The 15,904-nt window shown below is 39.8% G+C and overlaps 1 protein-coding gene across 4 annotated transcripts in view; it reads left to right on the forward strand.

The window, feature by feature from the left end:
* Positions 1-15,904, forward strand: part of Npas3 (neuronal PAS domain protein 3) — an 830,624-nt gene that overhangs the window by 802,007 nt on the left and 12,713 nt on the right. For all 4 annotated transcript variants that reach the window (XM_034636760.2, XM_027929571.3, XM_034636764.2 and 1 more), the window contains 2 exons: positions 3,846-4,039; positions 7,901-8,007. In XM_034636760.2, coding sequence (XP_034492651.1) covers positions 3,846-4,039; positions 7,901-8,007 — 301 coding nt within the window. The remainder of the gene's footprint in view (positions 1-3,845; positions 4,040-7,900; positions 8,008-15,904) is intronic.

Raw genomic sequence — 15,904 nt, forward strand, 5'->3', positions numbered from 1 at the left:
AAAGCAACTACAGAATGAAAAATTCAGCTATGTGCATATTTGGATACATGCTGCCAGATATGTTTCTAAAATTTGATCATAACCTGTCACATGAGGAAAAGGGCTCTGTTGGCACTATGAAATCCATTTGGAAAAAAAAACATGTTAGTTTAAACCTAAAAATTAATTGTGGGATCCAACAGATTTCCCTTTCTTTTCTTCGTTCCCATCCTCCCTTACCCCCTAACACAATCAGACACTCTTCTTTGATTGTTCTTTGACATTTCTTAACAACTGTCTAGTTACTGCATTGGAAATTTCTTGAGGTTTTTGTTTTGTTTTGTTTCTTCTTAGTTTGTGCTGTTTCTCGGACTTTTCAAATAACCTGAGCTTCTGGTAATAAATGAAATATTTTTGAAGATTCCTAGTACCAGTTACCTAAAGTAATAAATTGGCATCTGATATATATTTCTGTTTCATTCCATATGAATAAGCACATAAATGCATACAGGTATAAAGTCATGATAAATTTTCAAATAAGACATGGAAACCTGAGTTCCAGTTCATTTGCCATTTCCAAGCTATGGGACTTTGGACAGGGAATGAACTTTCCAGAACCTCTTTCCTCGCCTACAAAATGAAAAATAAAGGGACCAGGATGAGCACGCCTATAATCCCAGCAGCTTGAGAGACCGAGGCAGGAGGTGGAGAGTTCAAAGCCAGCCTCAGCAACAGCGAGGCACTAAGCAACTCAGTGAGACCCTGTTTCTAAATAAAATACAAAATAGGGCTGGGGATGTGGCTCAGTAGTCGAGTGCCCGTGACTTCAATCTGTGGTATCCCTTGCCCCCCCCCCCAAAAAAAGAGAGGGACAGACACTCTCAGATTTTCTTCCAAATAGGAAATGTTATAATCCTTTAAAATAATAAGGCATTTATTATTAGGTCTTCAGCCAACACTATATTAATATTTGTTCCTTTTTGCTTGATATCTTTAAAGGCAAACAGAGACATTGTTTATTTTTTTATTGATTTTATTTTTTTTAAATACATGACAGTGGAATGCATTACAATTCTTATTACACATATAGAGCACAATTTTTTATATCTTTGTATATAAAGTATGTTCATGCCAATTCATGCCTTTATACGTGTACTTTTTTTGCATTACAATTCTTATTACACATATATACCATAATTTTTCAAATCTCTGTTAGTATATAAAGTAGGTTGACACCCAATTCGAGTCTTCATACATGTACTTTGGATAATGATGTCCATCATCCTTGCTAATCCCCTGCCCCCTCCCTTTCCTTCCCACCCCTCTTCCCTATCTAGAATTCATCTATTCCTCCCATGCTCCCCCTTCCTACCCCACTATGAGTCAGCCTCCTTATATCAGAGAAAACATTCGGCGTTTGTTTTTTGGGGATTGGCTAACTTCACTTAGCATTATCTTCTCCAATGCCATCCATTTACCTGCAAATGCCATGATTTTATTCTCTTCTAATGCTGAGTAATATTCCATTGTGTATATATGCCACATTTTTTTTATCCATTCATCCACTGAAGGGCATCTAGGTTGGCTCCACAGTTTAGCTATTGTGAATTGTGCTGCTGTAAACATTGATGTGGCTGTGGAGGCATTGCTTAAAAATCGTAGAATTCTTTACCATTTGTAGGGTTCACTGCCATTATCTCCTGTGATTTTCATTACATAACTACAGAATAGTCAATATTATCCCCATTTCACAGAAAAGGAAACTGAGACACAGAGGGGCTCCCGGGGTAACAGAATCAGAAACTTACAAGTTTAGACCCCTAGTGGACCCCACTTTGACACCCCCTCCAATACCACAATAGCCACAGGCAAAATGGGAGCACAGAGGTTGGGCAAACCTGACCAGCCAACAGCTCCCCTACGTTTGCCTTCCCCAAATGTATTCCAGCCCAGCCACCTTTAAATTGCTTTGGAATAGAATACCAAGTGGGGATTTATTTAGCATATCATTTCTGGGTGTGTGTTTTCCTGAGCATTTATAGATCTGTGTGTTTCCAAGAAGCTGAGTTTTCCTGATAAAACAAGACAGATCATGATAAATGAGCAGCTATGTAAGCCTAGCTGGGAGGAGGACCAGGACGGCAACACCCCTCCTGTGAAGTTAATCCCGTTTCTTTTAGCTATTTCTTTATTAGTTAATGAGGTCTTGCAAAAATGTGTCTGTGATGGTGTTTTAGCATCCTTGCCTCTAGGAACGTTTTCAAATATTCATAAAGTAGCTCATCTGACCAAAGCGTAAAGCAAAGGTGCATTAAGTATGAATTCAGTCAACTTCAAATGTGGGTGGTCGAAAAGCTGCTGCTGAAATAACCTAAATAATCCTCCTCGTTGGTGTTTCCAGATCCGCAGCTCTGGGCGCAAATGTGAAGGGTGACAGGGAAGAGGTATTATTTAGAACAGCTAGGACTCTGAAGGGCAGCCCCGTAAGCTTTGATCCTGCTTCCTGACTGACAGTAGTGTGGCTTGCTTTTGGAAAACAGAATAACTTAAGAGAAACAAAAATAAAACGCAAAAGGAATTGCCAGTGGAGCCTCTGGGAAGGAGAGCAGACTCTAGAGCATATTGTTCCTGGGAGGCGAGGCAAGAGAAACCTCCTTCCCATTTTGGTTCCTTATGGCATAGAGGGAAAAGTAGAAATTCGATAGATGGTTTGGTGCTCAGTGATGCATTTGGGGAGCAAAGCAAATGTGGAAACTCAGCTACTAAACTGAGCTCCATGGTACAGTGAACCATGGCAATTACCTCTATGACCTGGTTTTGGAGGACTTGCATAGTAGCAGGGTCCTCAGGACATAGCTAGAGTTTCTCTCTCTCTCTCTCTCTCTCTCTCTCTCTCTCTCTCTCTCTCTCTTGCACACACACACACATACACACAGCCTCCAAGACTACACACATGCACTCCACTCATTATCTCAAAGTATAGACACAGAAATTCTTCCTATTTTTTACCCTTTTATGATTTTGTTTCCCCAAAAACATCATTTCAGGAAGTTGACACTATGGCTTTCCTTCTATATGCAGTTTACAAGAAAAGGTTTGGTGGTTCTGGGTGACCTGGGTTTTATTTGATATTCTTTGGCTAAAAAATCAAAAATGACAGCCCAATATTCTCCCTCTGGTTTCTGGAAAAGTACCTCAGAGCTGCCACCAAAATGGTGCAAGTTTTGCAGTATGACCGTCCCTAGCTCAAGGAATGAATCATAGACCAACACCCTTCTTCCCACCCCCGGGCATTGCAATATATTGCTGTGTTCCTGATAACTCAGTGCTGCAAAATATCCTTGGGAAAAAAAAATTCATGTCATAACCCCTACATTTCTTATCTTGGAGACTTTGCCTTTTACAATATCAACTCCTGGATGAAGGTAAGTTCTGAACCACCCTTTTGAAAGGAGATGACCATGTAATACTTTCAGTACAAGTCTGGAGAGAGATGGACATCTTTCATTATTAAGAAGGGCTGATAATGCAAATGTTTCCTTCTGCAGCTCAGTGTTCACTTTTTCATCATTTCATCTGGTTATGAGTTTCTCCTAAATGTAAAAACCACCAAACAAAAAAGGTCCAAAAAAAAAGCAACAACTCTGTAATAATACTGCCTTGAGAAATTTTCAGAGTATATTATTATTTCTCTTTTGTCTCTTGCCATGGGGACATTGAGGGCACACTGACAGTCATTATGATTATAAAAGATAGACGCTAATGTTGGTTGTTCCAGATGTAATTTTGCATTTTTCAGAAGAAATAACTATTACATCTAGGATGGAAATTTGACTGGTGTCCTGTACTTAATGTTTTTCTTCTAGGTGATTCACATAACAGGTCGGCTACGCCTGAGAGTGTCGCTTTCCCATGGGAGGACCGTCCCCAGCCAAATCATGGGTCTTGTGGTTGTGGCTCATGCCTTGCCTCCCCCAACAATCAATGAAGTCAGAATTGACTGCCATATGTTCGTCACTCGAGTAAATATGGACCTCAATATCATTTACTGTGAAAATAGGTACTTTGTTTTTGTTTTCATTTGTCCTGTTGCACATTGCTCATTGGTGAGGGTCTGTGTTTTCAGCAATCTGAAGGATTTTACTCTCCCAGTGAGGCTCATTATAAATCCTGATCTTAGTTTTAATGGCTCCTTGGACTGACACCAAACATGCTTTTTTTAAAAAATTTATATGGCTGCCCTGATTTACATTAGGGACAACAATTGAATGAATTAGGATACCCAGACATCCATCCACTATAGTGAATGGATGAGAACCCAAGGACAGAGCAGGGTTGGGGCATTGTTGGATTGGCAAAACGATGCAGTCAAAGGTATCTCCTGGTGCCTCCGAGAAGCCCACTTCAACTAGTACAAGGGCCCAGCATCATGATGGTGAGTGTTCACACAGAAATTAAGCCGAGAGGACAAAATAGAAGTTGAGGCCCCCAGAGGAAAAGCAATGCAAAAGGAATCTGCAACACTATTGAATAAAACTTTATCATCCTGAGGATTTCACTACATTAAGAAAAGATGAGTCATCACATGAATGAATTGGCAGTTCTTCCTTAAGACTGAGCTTTTATAAAAAGGCTTTTCACCTCTGGTTAAAAAGTTCACTTTTTCCATTAAGCACAAAGCAAGGGACAGGAAACTGGGACAGTGCCCCTTCAGACCTTTCACCTAGAAGTCACCAGCCCGTCATCAGACTGATATGAAGAGAGAATCACAGGAGGTGGGAAGAGCAGTGAAAAAGAGCCCACATCTCAGCCATGAGAAGGTAGCATGGTGATCCTGGGCAGGCATCCCCTAGTGCCACAGGGAGAATCACAGGGTCAGTTTGGTGAAGATGCTTTTGTTGCACAGATTGTTGTCAGGCTTGAAGGCAATATATATTCACTGAGCCCTCTAAGTGTCTTTGGAGGGGAAATGAAAGAGCAGAATGGTCAAGTGTCTTGAGTAATTGACCTCTCCAGAGGCTGACCCAGAGGAAGCTAGACAGCCCCTGCATTCAGTCCACAGGGAGGTGGCTACAGAAATCCAGATCAAGTTAGAAATTGCCTACCGTTTCCATACAGGGTCTGATTTAGGGGAAGGAATTCACCAATTAAAAAAGAAACCCACCTGAGCTGTGACTGTTCAATAGAGTGGAAGATAGCATGAACCTCTCACTATTATTTGATAAATAATTCTAAGTTTGCTTTTCAACTTTTATTAACATTTATTAGAATTTTTATCATCCATGACTATATACTTGGCTATGTCTAAGGTATTCTGGAATGATCACAGAATATTAGGGAAGACAAGTTAGCCACAGTGATTAGCTAGAGTTGGCAAGTAATAATAAATACAGCTGACATTTAATGAACATTTACTACATGTTCAGCCATGTGCAAATCTAATCATCTGCACCATCTCATTTAAGCTTCAGGACAGTTCCATGAGGTAGGTGCTGCCAATGCCTCTATCACTCTTGGGAAATTTCAGCTTAGAGAGAAAGGATTTCTTGCCCTCGGCCAAGATTCAAAACCAAGTCTGCCAGATTCAAAAGACCATGCACTTGGCTACATTCTGTGGGGTCCAAATGGCAAGGGAGAAGTCAGAATAACCTCTGAGAGGGACTTTTCATACATAGACTCCATGAAAGAACACAATTACTGCCCTCAAAGCTGCTTAATTTTACCAAAATTTAGAATACTGGAGGAGATGCAGCCAAGAGAGGCAGATATGAAGTCAGAGGATGAATATATGATAACTCATTTGGTTGAGATTCACCATCTCCAGACCTTCCAAAAAATGGAGCCTCAGCTTATTTCCCAAATTTCCAGCGATTGCCCTATCCCAAAACATCATTTAATTTTCATTCCTGTGATCAATTGATTGATTCTTCTGACAAGTTCCATAGACCTGAGTGCCTCATGGTATCACTCCAGTAATTGAGATCATTTTCTATGACCTGCTTTTAGCTTTTACTTTCCATTTAAAAAAAAAAAAAAATGCTTTCCACATCCCCATATTAGCCAATACAATACTGCATTATTTCCTAACTGAAGATGATAGTAATTATGAAAAAGGCCTGTATTCAAGGTAATTGCATATTTGATTGACAGAAAAGGCATACAGTGTGCTAGGCCCTATGCTGTGTTAATTTCATTCCTTTCCATAATCCCCTCCCCACCTTGTGGGGTTACTTGACAGATGAGGAAACTGAGGAGCAGAGTAAAAGATGCCTCAGGATTCTGGTCTGCTGCTTCCTGTGCATTTAAGAAGTCCTTGACCACTGAGCTGCTCACCTTCACCAGGGTGACAAGCTCTGTTGTTTGAAGGATTTAATTTGAATAAAGGATAAACTAAAGAAACACCTTCCCTAAAGATGGAGTGGCTTTTTCCTGGGGTTTGCTATGTAATTAGGGAATTGTTAACTAGAAACTAGAACTTGCTCCTTGAGCTGCAGACCATTCTTCTGCACTTTGCCTAGGACAGCCTCGGGCAAAGCTGACATCTAATGCTTTCAGAGGAGCTGGCAAATTCAGAAACACCAAGGAGGGTCTTTTAATGACATCCTTGTTCCCTCATTTGCAGAAAGGGAGTGCAAACCGCACTTGGAAGAACAGGCTAATGATTTTAGGAAAACACCAACTTAATCTATTTTGTAGCACAAAACCACGGAATCCTTAGAAAACACTCCTTTTTATTTCTCCAATCAATCTTATTTTACTAAGAATTCTAGATCGACCAAGAAATATTATTTAAATTGCGAGTCATTGAGAAATTTACTTACTGAGTATTGTATTTTAATCATATTCCATAGTATTTCGGTTTTGTTTTTCTTTCTTATTTCTTTGCCTTGGGGGCCAGATGTAACTCCCCAACAGTAATCTCATATGTTGCTTAAATGTGTCATTTCCAAAGATTTATTTTATACTTAAATAGATCAAATGTCATAAACCATTAAAACACACACACACACACACACACACACACACACAGAGTCAGGAGAATAAATTAAACAACAACCAAAAAAATACAGTCTATTTCAGATTGGCCAAAGTGAATCTGGATTCAGTGATACAGAGGGTAATAAGCATTTTGACATGTTTGCGTAAACCAGGCAGATTCCCTCAACATGTTTTCCAATTTGGGTTCTATTTTTTTGTGCTCTGCCTGAGGACATTGACGTCTGGACAATCAATGACAGGGGCTTACACACACGTACCATCCAGCACAAGCCTGGGAGAGCTGCTGAAATGGTTTAAAAGTTTCTGTGTGGAATCTACCACAAAGTACCAGTTAAAAGAGCCAGGAGTGAAAGCTGAACTCCCAACTGACTAAGACTAAAAAAGATAATACCCCCAGGCATCTGTATGTCTCAGCATTTAAATTATATCCCTTGAAATGCCAATTTGGACTTTGTGCCAAGAAGCAGTTGAAGCCTTTTTTCATGGAAATACCCAATAGAAGACCAATCTGTTTAAATGAAAGGTGTCTCTAATCATTTGGTATAAACATAGCATGTTTTTATTTTATTATGTAACCTTGAATTATCTTGGCCTGTAATGAGGATCTTGCATTGTTACTGATTCTCAATAATTCCATGGAATTATGTTGTCTAAATGTGTATTCTAATGCCGGGGGAAAAAAAGAGAGAAGAAAAGAAACTCCTATCTAATTATTTAAATGTAATTGCTTGAACTAGCACATGTCCTGGTTTTGAAAAATTCTGTTATATGCCAAATAATCTTACCTATAAGGGGTTTTTCCTCCAAGTGCCATGTCCTCAGCTGTACCTGGCATGATGAAAGTGCATCAGTAGATGTGTTATTGGACAGTCTCTCTATTTTTATTCTTTCCAAGTTCCATCCTGTGTCCTTCTCTTTGTAGGATTAGTGATTATATGGACCTGACCCCTGTAGACATCGTAGGGAAAAGATGCTACCACTTCATTCACGCAGAAGACGTGGAGGGCATCAGGCACAGCCACCTGGACTGTAAGTATCCCTGTGTGGGGGACGAACGGGGCTGGCATCATCTCTTTCTCTCTCTCTCTGATGCTTCTTTGGCTTCAGTGCTGATTTTTCCCCTTCATCTGTCCTGTATGCATTTGTGGTGACTGTCAGCATGCCGTGAGAAAAAGTGAGACATAAATCATTTCAACTTGTAGTAGCATTAGATTGAAAGGTGGACCTCAGACCCTGAGAAATTGCTGGATCTTTAGATGCTCACCCAGAATGTTGTGGTCTCTTGTGCTCTGTCTCCCAGAAAGTGGTAGGGAACCCTCAGACTTAAGTGTTTCCTTGACCCTTTCACTTTCTAGAGAGCAACTTCTGCTTGAAAATTTGTGTTCTCAAGTTTCAAGCTGTACATGGAAGAAGACACGTTCAAATAGGCCAGATCCTCACAAAAATGTCTACTTGAGCAACCACAAGACTAGGTTGTGGTCAGGAAGTCCAATGAGCAGGGAAAAGAACACATTATTTGGTTACAGTAGCTCTCAACAGCGGTGCCTTTTCTGTGTATATCTGGATAGAGGCTATTTAGAGGAGCAGGTACATCCAGCCTCTGATTCCTGGAAAAAAAAGAAACTGATCTCCACCCTTTGAGTCTTGTCTCCGAGCTCCTGACCTTCAGGCTCAGTTACCAGGACCTTCTGTGGCACTCAAGCAAGCAAGACCAACAGGGTTCTGGTTGGATCCAAGCAATAATTCACATGTGTCATCATGCCCTTTTCCCTCAAAGCCCCATGAGCTATCTATTTATATTGTATGTGAATGGGGTCTGACAAAAGCCCTGATCTGGTGGACCACCAAGGAAGGAGGTGCCCCTTTCTCATCAGAGCTCCTTTTTATGACCATTCAACAGACTCTTCCTGAAAGACAAGAGCTCGAGCAGCTACATTCCTAGAAGATGCTAAACCCAGTTCTGAACTCTGATTTTAAGTACGTGCAAGGTGCACAAATGAAATGGCTTCAAGTTGGAGGTTTTATGTGGTAAACACCAGCCAAATATTTTTTTGTATTTGCCCCCTCTCCCCTTTCTTACTATGGTTGAGGAGAGCTATTTTGGATTCTTTCTGCCTTGACAATCATTTCCTCATTTCAAACTAAGATCTTCAAAGGCAAGATGGAGACAGCTCTCCAAAGCCTCAAAATGTGCCCACCTTGTGCGGTGTTTTTAACCTTGAGTTAGCCACTCCAGTGTAGGAGCAAATTCAATTTACTGTATCTCTGGGCAGACTTTCCTGCAAGGCTGCTCTCTGGCACATTCCCCTTCCAACACTGAACCATGTGCCTTGATATTGCACACCAGGGATTTAGGGAACACACTTGTTGCTAAGAATGAATGGGTGCCGTGTATCACAGAAGCAGATGGCTCTTCAATTAATTGGGGAGGAAAATGATGTTGTTTCCTAAAAAGAAACATCAAGTTCTTTGTTGCCTGGAATTCAGATAAAATGGAGAAAACTAGGGATCTTTGAAGGAAGCTCTAGATACATTTTTGGAATGAGATAGGCCTGAGATTCAAACTTTAAAAATGAATATATTGCTCTTAGGATACTTTTGTAGACCATGTGTGTGAGGACCGGATGAATTTTCTCATTTGGGAATCTTAATTAAGGTCTAAATTCAGAAACCTGACACTGACAAAAAAGAACTTTGTCATCCTCTGTTATTATTTGGCAAACGTTATGCTATCTCTCTGGGATTTGATTTACAGCTTGAAGAAACACAATTCCTCAGGCACAGTGAGCTAGAGCAATTCATTTCTTCCCATACAGCAAAGGTCTCCAACAAATATGTTTGATGCCATTCTTTCCCATCTACTTTTATCTCATTTTCAGTAGCTGGAATAATTTGAGAGTGCTGAAAATAAACTACTCTACCATTCACTATTGTGCACTTCTCCTAATTTTTCTGGTATCTTGCCAACTAATAAACAGAGAAAGTATGCTTTCAAATTCTGTGATTTTTTTCATTACTTGATATTGACATACTGGCTATTGCTTTTTTATGATTTAGCCTGCTAACAATGATTGAGTTCACTCTTTTAACTCATACACATGACTTCTAATTTTGAGTTCTTTTAATAACCTTAAACACATGAAAAACAAATAGAATGAGCTGATAATTCTGCACAGTAAAATACACTTCACATATTTAGCTATCATGCTGTGGAATAACTCCACAATGTCAAGTAGCACACAATTAGTAAAGCTGTAGGGGGAGGAAAAGGAGTGTTTTGATCCTGAAGAATTTTGATCCTAATCAGATTGAAATTTCAACGTTCTTGTAGTGCTTAATATCTTCAATCACACACACACAAAAAAAATCAAACTGATTCCAATGTCAGGTTTTGCATTCTGTGACTGAAAGAAAATGCTAAAATATACAAATGCATCTCGCTTTGTACAATAAACATTAACATCATTATAAAGTAAGATTGAGTCTAAAATTGTGTGATGGAATGTCTGATGTTTACCTAATTCTCGAACCAAAGCCAGCCCAGTAACAAAATGACAGAGCATGTAATAAGTCTTGGTTGTGTAAACACTGGAAGAAACGGCAAAAAGCCAGCACAGCATCTTGCTTGTCCAAAGCCCTGGGCTATTACTAAAGGAGGCCTCCACTGTGTCTTGGTGGGAGAAGGTCATGGTGACATAGAATCAGTTCAAGAATAAGATAGAATTCTAAAACAAAGGGGTGGTTAAAAAATAAAACACATTAAATATTTAGCTTTTCTTCCTAGAGCTATTGGCACAATTCCTGGTTCTGTCCATGAAAGACAGATTTAAGACATCTGATAATACTTCTGATATTTGATAACTGTCTTAGACTCTGGTTTATGGATAAAACCTAAAGACAAAAGGCTCATTCATCTTCAGTAACTAAAAATATCATCTTTATCATGGTATCTTTTTTCCCAGCATAGGCATCTGTAAATCCATAAGTGAATTTGTTTCTAGAATAAGGAACATAAAGGGGAATCTCAGCAGCACCAGGATTTGACAACTCTGATAAACCCAACCAAGACTTGAGACCGTGTACTTCCCACTGGGTGAACACCAGACACCTGGTAGTTCACTGGATTTCAACATAAAGAATCACTAGAATCATGTTATTGATGCCAACATGGTGGGTTAGTGAAATTATTCTGGGATTCTAAAACCAAGAGAGTTTCAGGGCCCCTTCTTTCCCAATGTGACCAAAGACCTCTGTGATTTCTTTTCTTTAAGCCCAATTTCATTGATTCTTCAGGTCAAATTGACCAAATCAGCATTTCAAGGCTTGAATTTTAAACCACTCATATTAGTAATTATTTGGGCACCTTTCCCTCTCTATCACCTTTCTGATCTCCATCACTCAGAAAGTGCTGACCTGGAGATGAGCAGTCGTGACCCTAGAGTCACTTGCTCATTACCCAGAGCATCTGTGTCACCCTTGAATTATGAGAGGTTTCAGCACAACCATCTACCAATCTACCTCTCTCTGTAGCTGGAAAAATAGAAGGCTAAGCCAAACACAGACAGACGCAGGCTCTGCATTTCTCTTTATTCCCATTTAATCCTGTCTTTTGTCTATACTAGGAGCTGAATCTGTCTTGACACATCCACAGGGTTCTTCCTGGGTCAAATCAGCAACAATTCTCTAAAACCTTAAAGAGTGGCCTGGAGTGTAAGGGGGGAGGGGGGGAACTCTCTTTCTCCTTGTGACATTACACTCCAACAGCAAGACTCAAACCTCTGCAGCTGTGGGATTTCAGAGAAAAGTAGACACTAAGTATAGACGTGGTGGCAGCTTTCCCTTCCCAGCACCTTACTCAGGATAAGAAAACTCTGGAAGAATTATTCCAGAGAGAGAAAGCCTTTCAGATTGTCTAGGACACCAGGTGGAGATTTAAAAAAAAAAAAAAGCATGACCACCCAATGTACTTGGAGGTGAGTGTTGAAAAAAAAAAAATACAGTAGTCTAAGTGTTTATTTCTTAATTACAAACTTCTATACTTCTTAACAAAACTAATACACAGCTACCTGGCATAATGCATTCCATGCTGTTTTGCATCAATAACCCCTACACTTCCCTCCTGAAGGCGTCTCATCGCCAAATGCAAGCAGACTGCTTAATGCAGGACTAATTAGTATATCCCCTTCCAGTCTGCGGGCCCTCCATTGTAATTCCTTCCCAGCTCATTTTTTTCCACAACCGAGCATCAATCAAAGTAAGTGCCCTGCCTGCCTAGGCAACACAAGATGTCCTCCATGCATTTGTCATCTGCCACACAAACAAAAGGGGAATTTAATTGTTGATTTGGGTATGCAGCCATTGCATGCAGCAAAGGAAGCTGCAAGTGAAGGAGGAAGAGTGAAGTTTGGTGGGTGGGCCAAATGCAGAGAGCACCCATGGGCTTTTTGCTATTGCCTGATCTTAGCCTTTCTTCAGGGCTGGTACAACTTCAGGGATTTCGCTGCAACCTGGGCATTGGCTGGACTTTTTCCCAAAGCAAATAATTTTTTTTTTCACTTCTTCCGTGTGAATATGAAAACTCCCACAGAAGGAAATGCATTTCATAGCCACCCTGTCTGCCTTTCTTCAGAAGCCAAATCAGCCTTCATCATGGGCCTGTCCATTAATTGAAGAGACTGTCACTGGGAGCAAGATAAAGCCAGATTTTTATCCAGGAGTGAATTAGTATTATTATTTTATGTCTCCCCCTCAACTCCCTCCAGCTGCTGATTTGGGTTTTTCCCATCCATGGGCAGCAAGCACAGAGAAAAAAGACCAGCACAAGAGCCTAACCAACAGCTGAGTACCCGCTCTACACACTGGTCTGGAACAGTAGTATTGACATCACCCAGCAGCTTACAGAAATGCAGAATTTTAGGCCTGCCCCAGACTCACCGAATCCGAATATGCAGTTAACAAGATCCCCAGCCAACTTTTCAAAGCTTGAGAAATATTGACCATACTCTTGTATGTAGAAGGCATTGTTTTACAGAGTCAATACAACGCAACTGACCATCTTAAAAATTTCATTTTCCTCTGGATTTGGATGAATTCTATTAACGCTAAGATGTGAGTAGTGAGTTAGCTCTGAGGGTGTCTCAGTCAGTGTTCAAATGAGGCGAGTATCTGATTACCTGATAACTTGATGACTTCACAAAGATGTGAAGTTTTAAGGAGGAAGTTAGCAGAGTTTTAAAAGTAATAGTATCCAACTTAGGAAGAAAAGTAGTTCTTTGGTGTTTTCCCCCAGGTCAAAGTTTTCCTATGCATACTTACTTGATTCCATGTGTTGAATATGAGCAGTGATATTTTCCCAGTTCAAGTTCATCTAACATTTCTGAGTTCTTACTATATACAGAGTTTTGTGATATTGCTACGAGGTTTCAAAAATAACTAAGATACAGTCTTTACCTTCCAGACACTTATATGACAGAAGAGAAGATAGCTTCCAACAGTCAAATTCTGAATAAGTGAAAGAGTATAGACAAAACACAGAAACCCCAGAGGCGGGGGCAAGCAAGGAAGGATAGAAACACCCAGGAGGGAAGCACACTGCCTGTAGACCTTGAAAGATGGTAGCAAGAAGCCAAGAGGGTAGGAGATATGCAGAGGTATCAAGGGCATTCCAGGCTTAGGAGAGCATATGAGGAACATGGAATACAAACACAGACTCTTTCCTTTCTCCCCAGAAAGTAAGCCAGAACTTTGATTTGACTGATAAATTCAATCCTCCTGTGGATACTTATTCCTTATTACCATTTCAATTAGTAGCTGCTTTTATTATAGTTTTTAAAAACAATAACCTTCTATTTGGAAAAAAAAAAAGTAACCCATTACTCTTATAAAACAGGATTAGGAAGATATCAATACTTTTAAATCATCAATTTTAACCTAAAACAATTAACCTAAATAAAAACTTCATCATCTCTTGTAATGGCATCTTAATCTAGTATTTTTTAAGTTTTTTAAGTTTTCCTTAAAACATCAATGACATCCTGCATACCTCAAAAAAAATCTCAAATTTTTAAAAATCCAAATAAGCAGCACAGGATTCAATTCATGTATGCGTCTAACATACAAGAGTTTGTCCACATGTGAGAGGTTAGCCAATGATCAGGTTGCTTAGACCTCTTTATGAACATGCATTCTTCGGTGGCTTCCTGGAATTTTTGTTGGGGCATTTCAGCTGAAATGTATTTGGGCTACAAGTAACAGAAACCCCAAGTAAAATGACTTAAGCTTTCTTTGCAATTCTCATAACTTTCTCTTCATGATGAAGATAGCTATAGCATCCGCCAATCATCACTTCCTAACAGGGTAAGGGTCCAAAGTCAGGACATGGTCAGTTGCTGTTGTGTGCTCATTTTTCAAAGAAAGAAAACACTCCCAGAGCTCCCTGCCCAGCAGAGAGAAGCACCTGTGTCTCTTTGTCCAGCATTTTATCAGATGCCCTAGCCTAAGCTACACACTGCAAAGGAATGGAATTAACTATTTCTGAGTTCAACAATCAAGGTTTTTTTCTCCTTGGCATTTTGGAGAAGGCCACCAAACATAAAACTCAAAACCAGAGTTCTGTTTTCTGGGAGAAAGTGGTAGTGTCCATTCAGTGGTATCAATGTCTTACATGGAAGAATCTGTAAGGTTTTTGCCACCAAGTACTTGGATTTCTAAAAATCTGCATAATGGGAGAAGAAATAGAATTTGTCTGGGGTTCTTTAAATAGTCTTGATTTCATGAAATCCTACTTTTATATACCTATACCTCACCACTTCCATATTTCTTTTTAAAGATGTTTCATAGACTCAACCAGATTACTGCATCCAGAAACACAAGGTCCTCTTCTAGGGCCCTCTTCATCTCTTTTGCCTTTTTTTGGTTCCTCCTACATCCCCAGTCAGCTTAACGGCTCCAGTGCTCCAGGGAGGAGAGGAATTCACCCAGCCCAAGTCAGGCCCCGTGGGCTTTCCTAGACCTACATGCCATTTTCCATATAATTGTCACAATTATAAATTTCGTAGTAAAAATGATAAGCCTCTCTCTTGCTCACTCAAAGGCAAGTAGAGGTAAGTCACTACTTTAAAGTGAAGAAAACCTTTTCAACCACTTCTCACAATGGTGACTTCCCTCCACTTTCACTGCCAGGCCTATATCATACTCTAAACCTACCCAATCACCCCCAGGGGGAATGTACTTAGCATGATTGAGACTGAGTAGGAGAACAGGGCCACCACAGAGCCTCTTTGCTATATTTCCCAGTGCCTGACACAGGGTAGGTACACACAAAAAATACTGAGTGGTTGGATAAGTCCATTGAACTTTCCCTAAAGATTTAGGGAAGATCCTAATTCTGTGCTGAAAAATTTACTTCTTTTCCTTTTGATAGCAAATCCCTACAAAAATAAAGGTATGGAGTCCTTAACTTTTTTAAGTTGAGAAGGGCAGGAATGAATAGTACTGAGAATTTCTGGTTGGACTGTGGACAACTTGAAAAAACGTGAGATGTTAGATGTCGCTTGTGCCAACAATTACTTTGATTCTCTGTGTCCTAGAACATGATACTGATACCATCAGTATTTAAAAGCCTTAGACTCCAATTTAGTACATTATCACTGAAGAAGAAAAGGGGAATTTATTTTTCAAACTTAACAAATTGACATGTTCTAAATCAATGAAAAGTTTTCTGCATGATTCAATATTAACAGTTAATAAAAATCTATCAATTGGCAGTGGTATAGGACAAAACCTCTTCTGAGGTTGTAAATCACACAGATAGCAGTTCAAGCAGGGCCTGTCATTAGTGTATTAGCGGGAAAAAAATCCATAGATGATGCAAAGTCATTCACAAAACATCTACAGGTCTTTTGTCCTTAAACTTGTAACCCACGTT

The sequence above is a fragment of the Marmota flaviventris genome, chromosome 2 (assembly GCF_047511675.1).
Source record: "Marmota flaviventris isolate mMarFla1 chromosome 2, mMarFla1.hap1, whole genome shotgun sequence".
In the NCBI taxonomy this organism is placed as follows: Eukaryota; Metazoa; Chordata; class Mammalia; order Rodentia; family Sciuridae; genus Marmota; species Marmota flaviventris.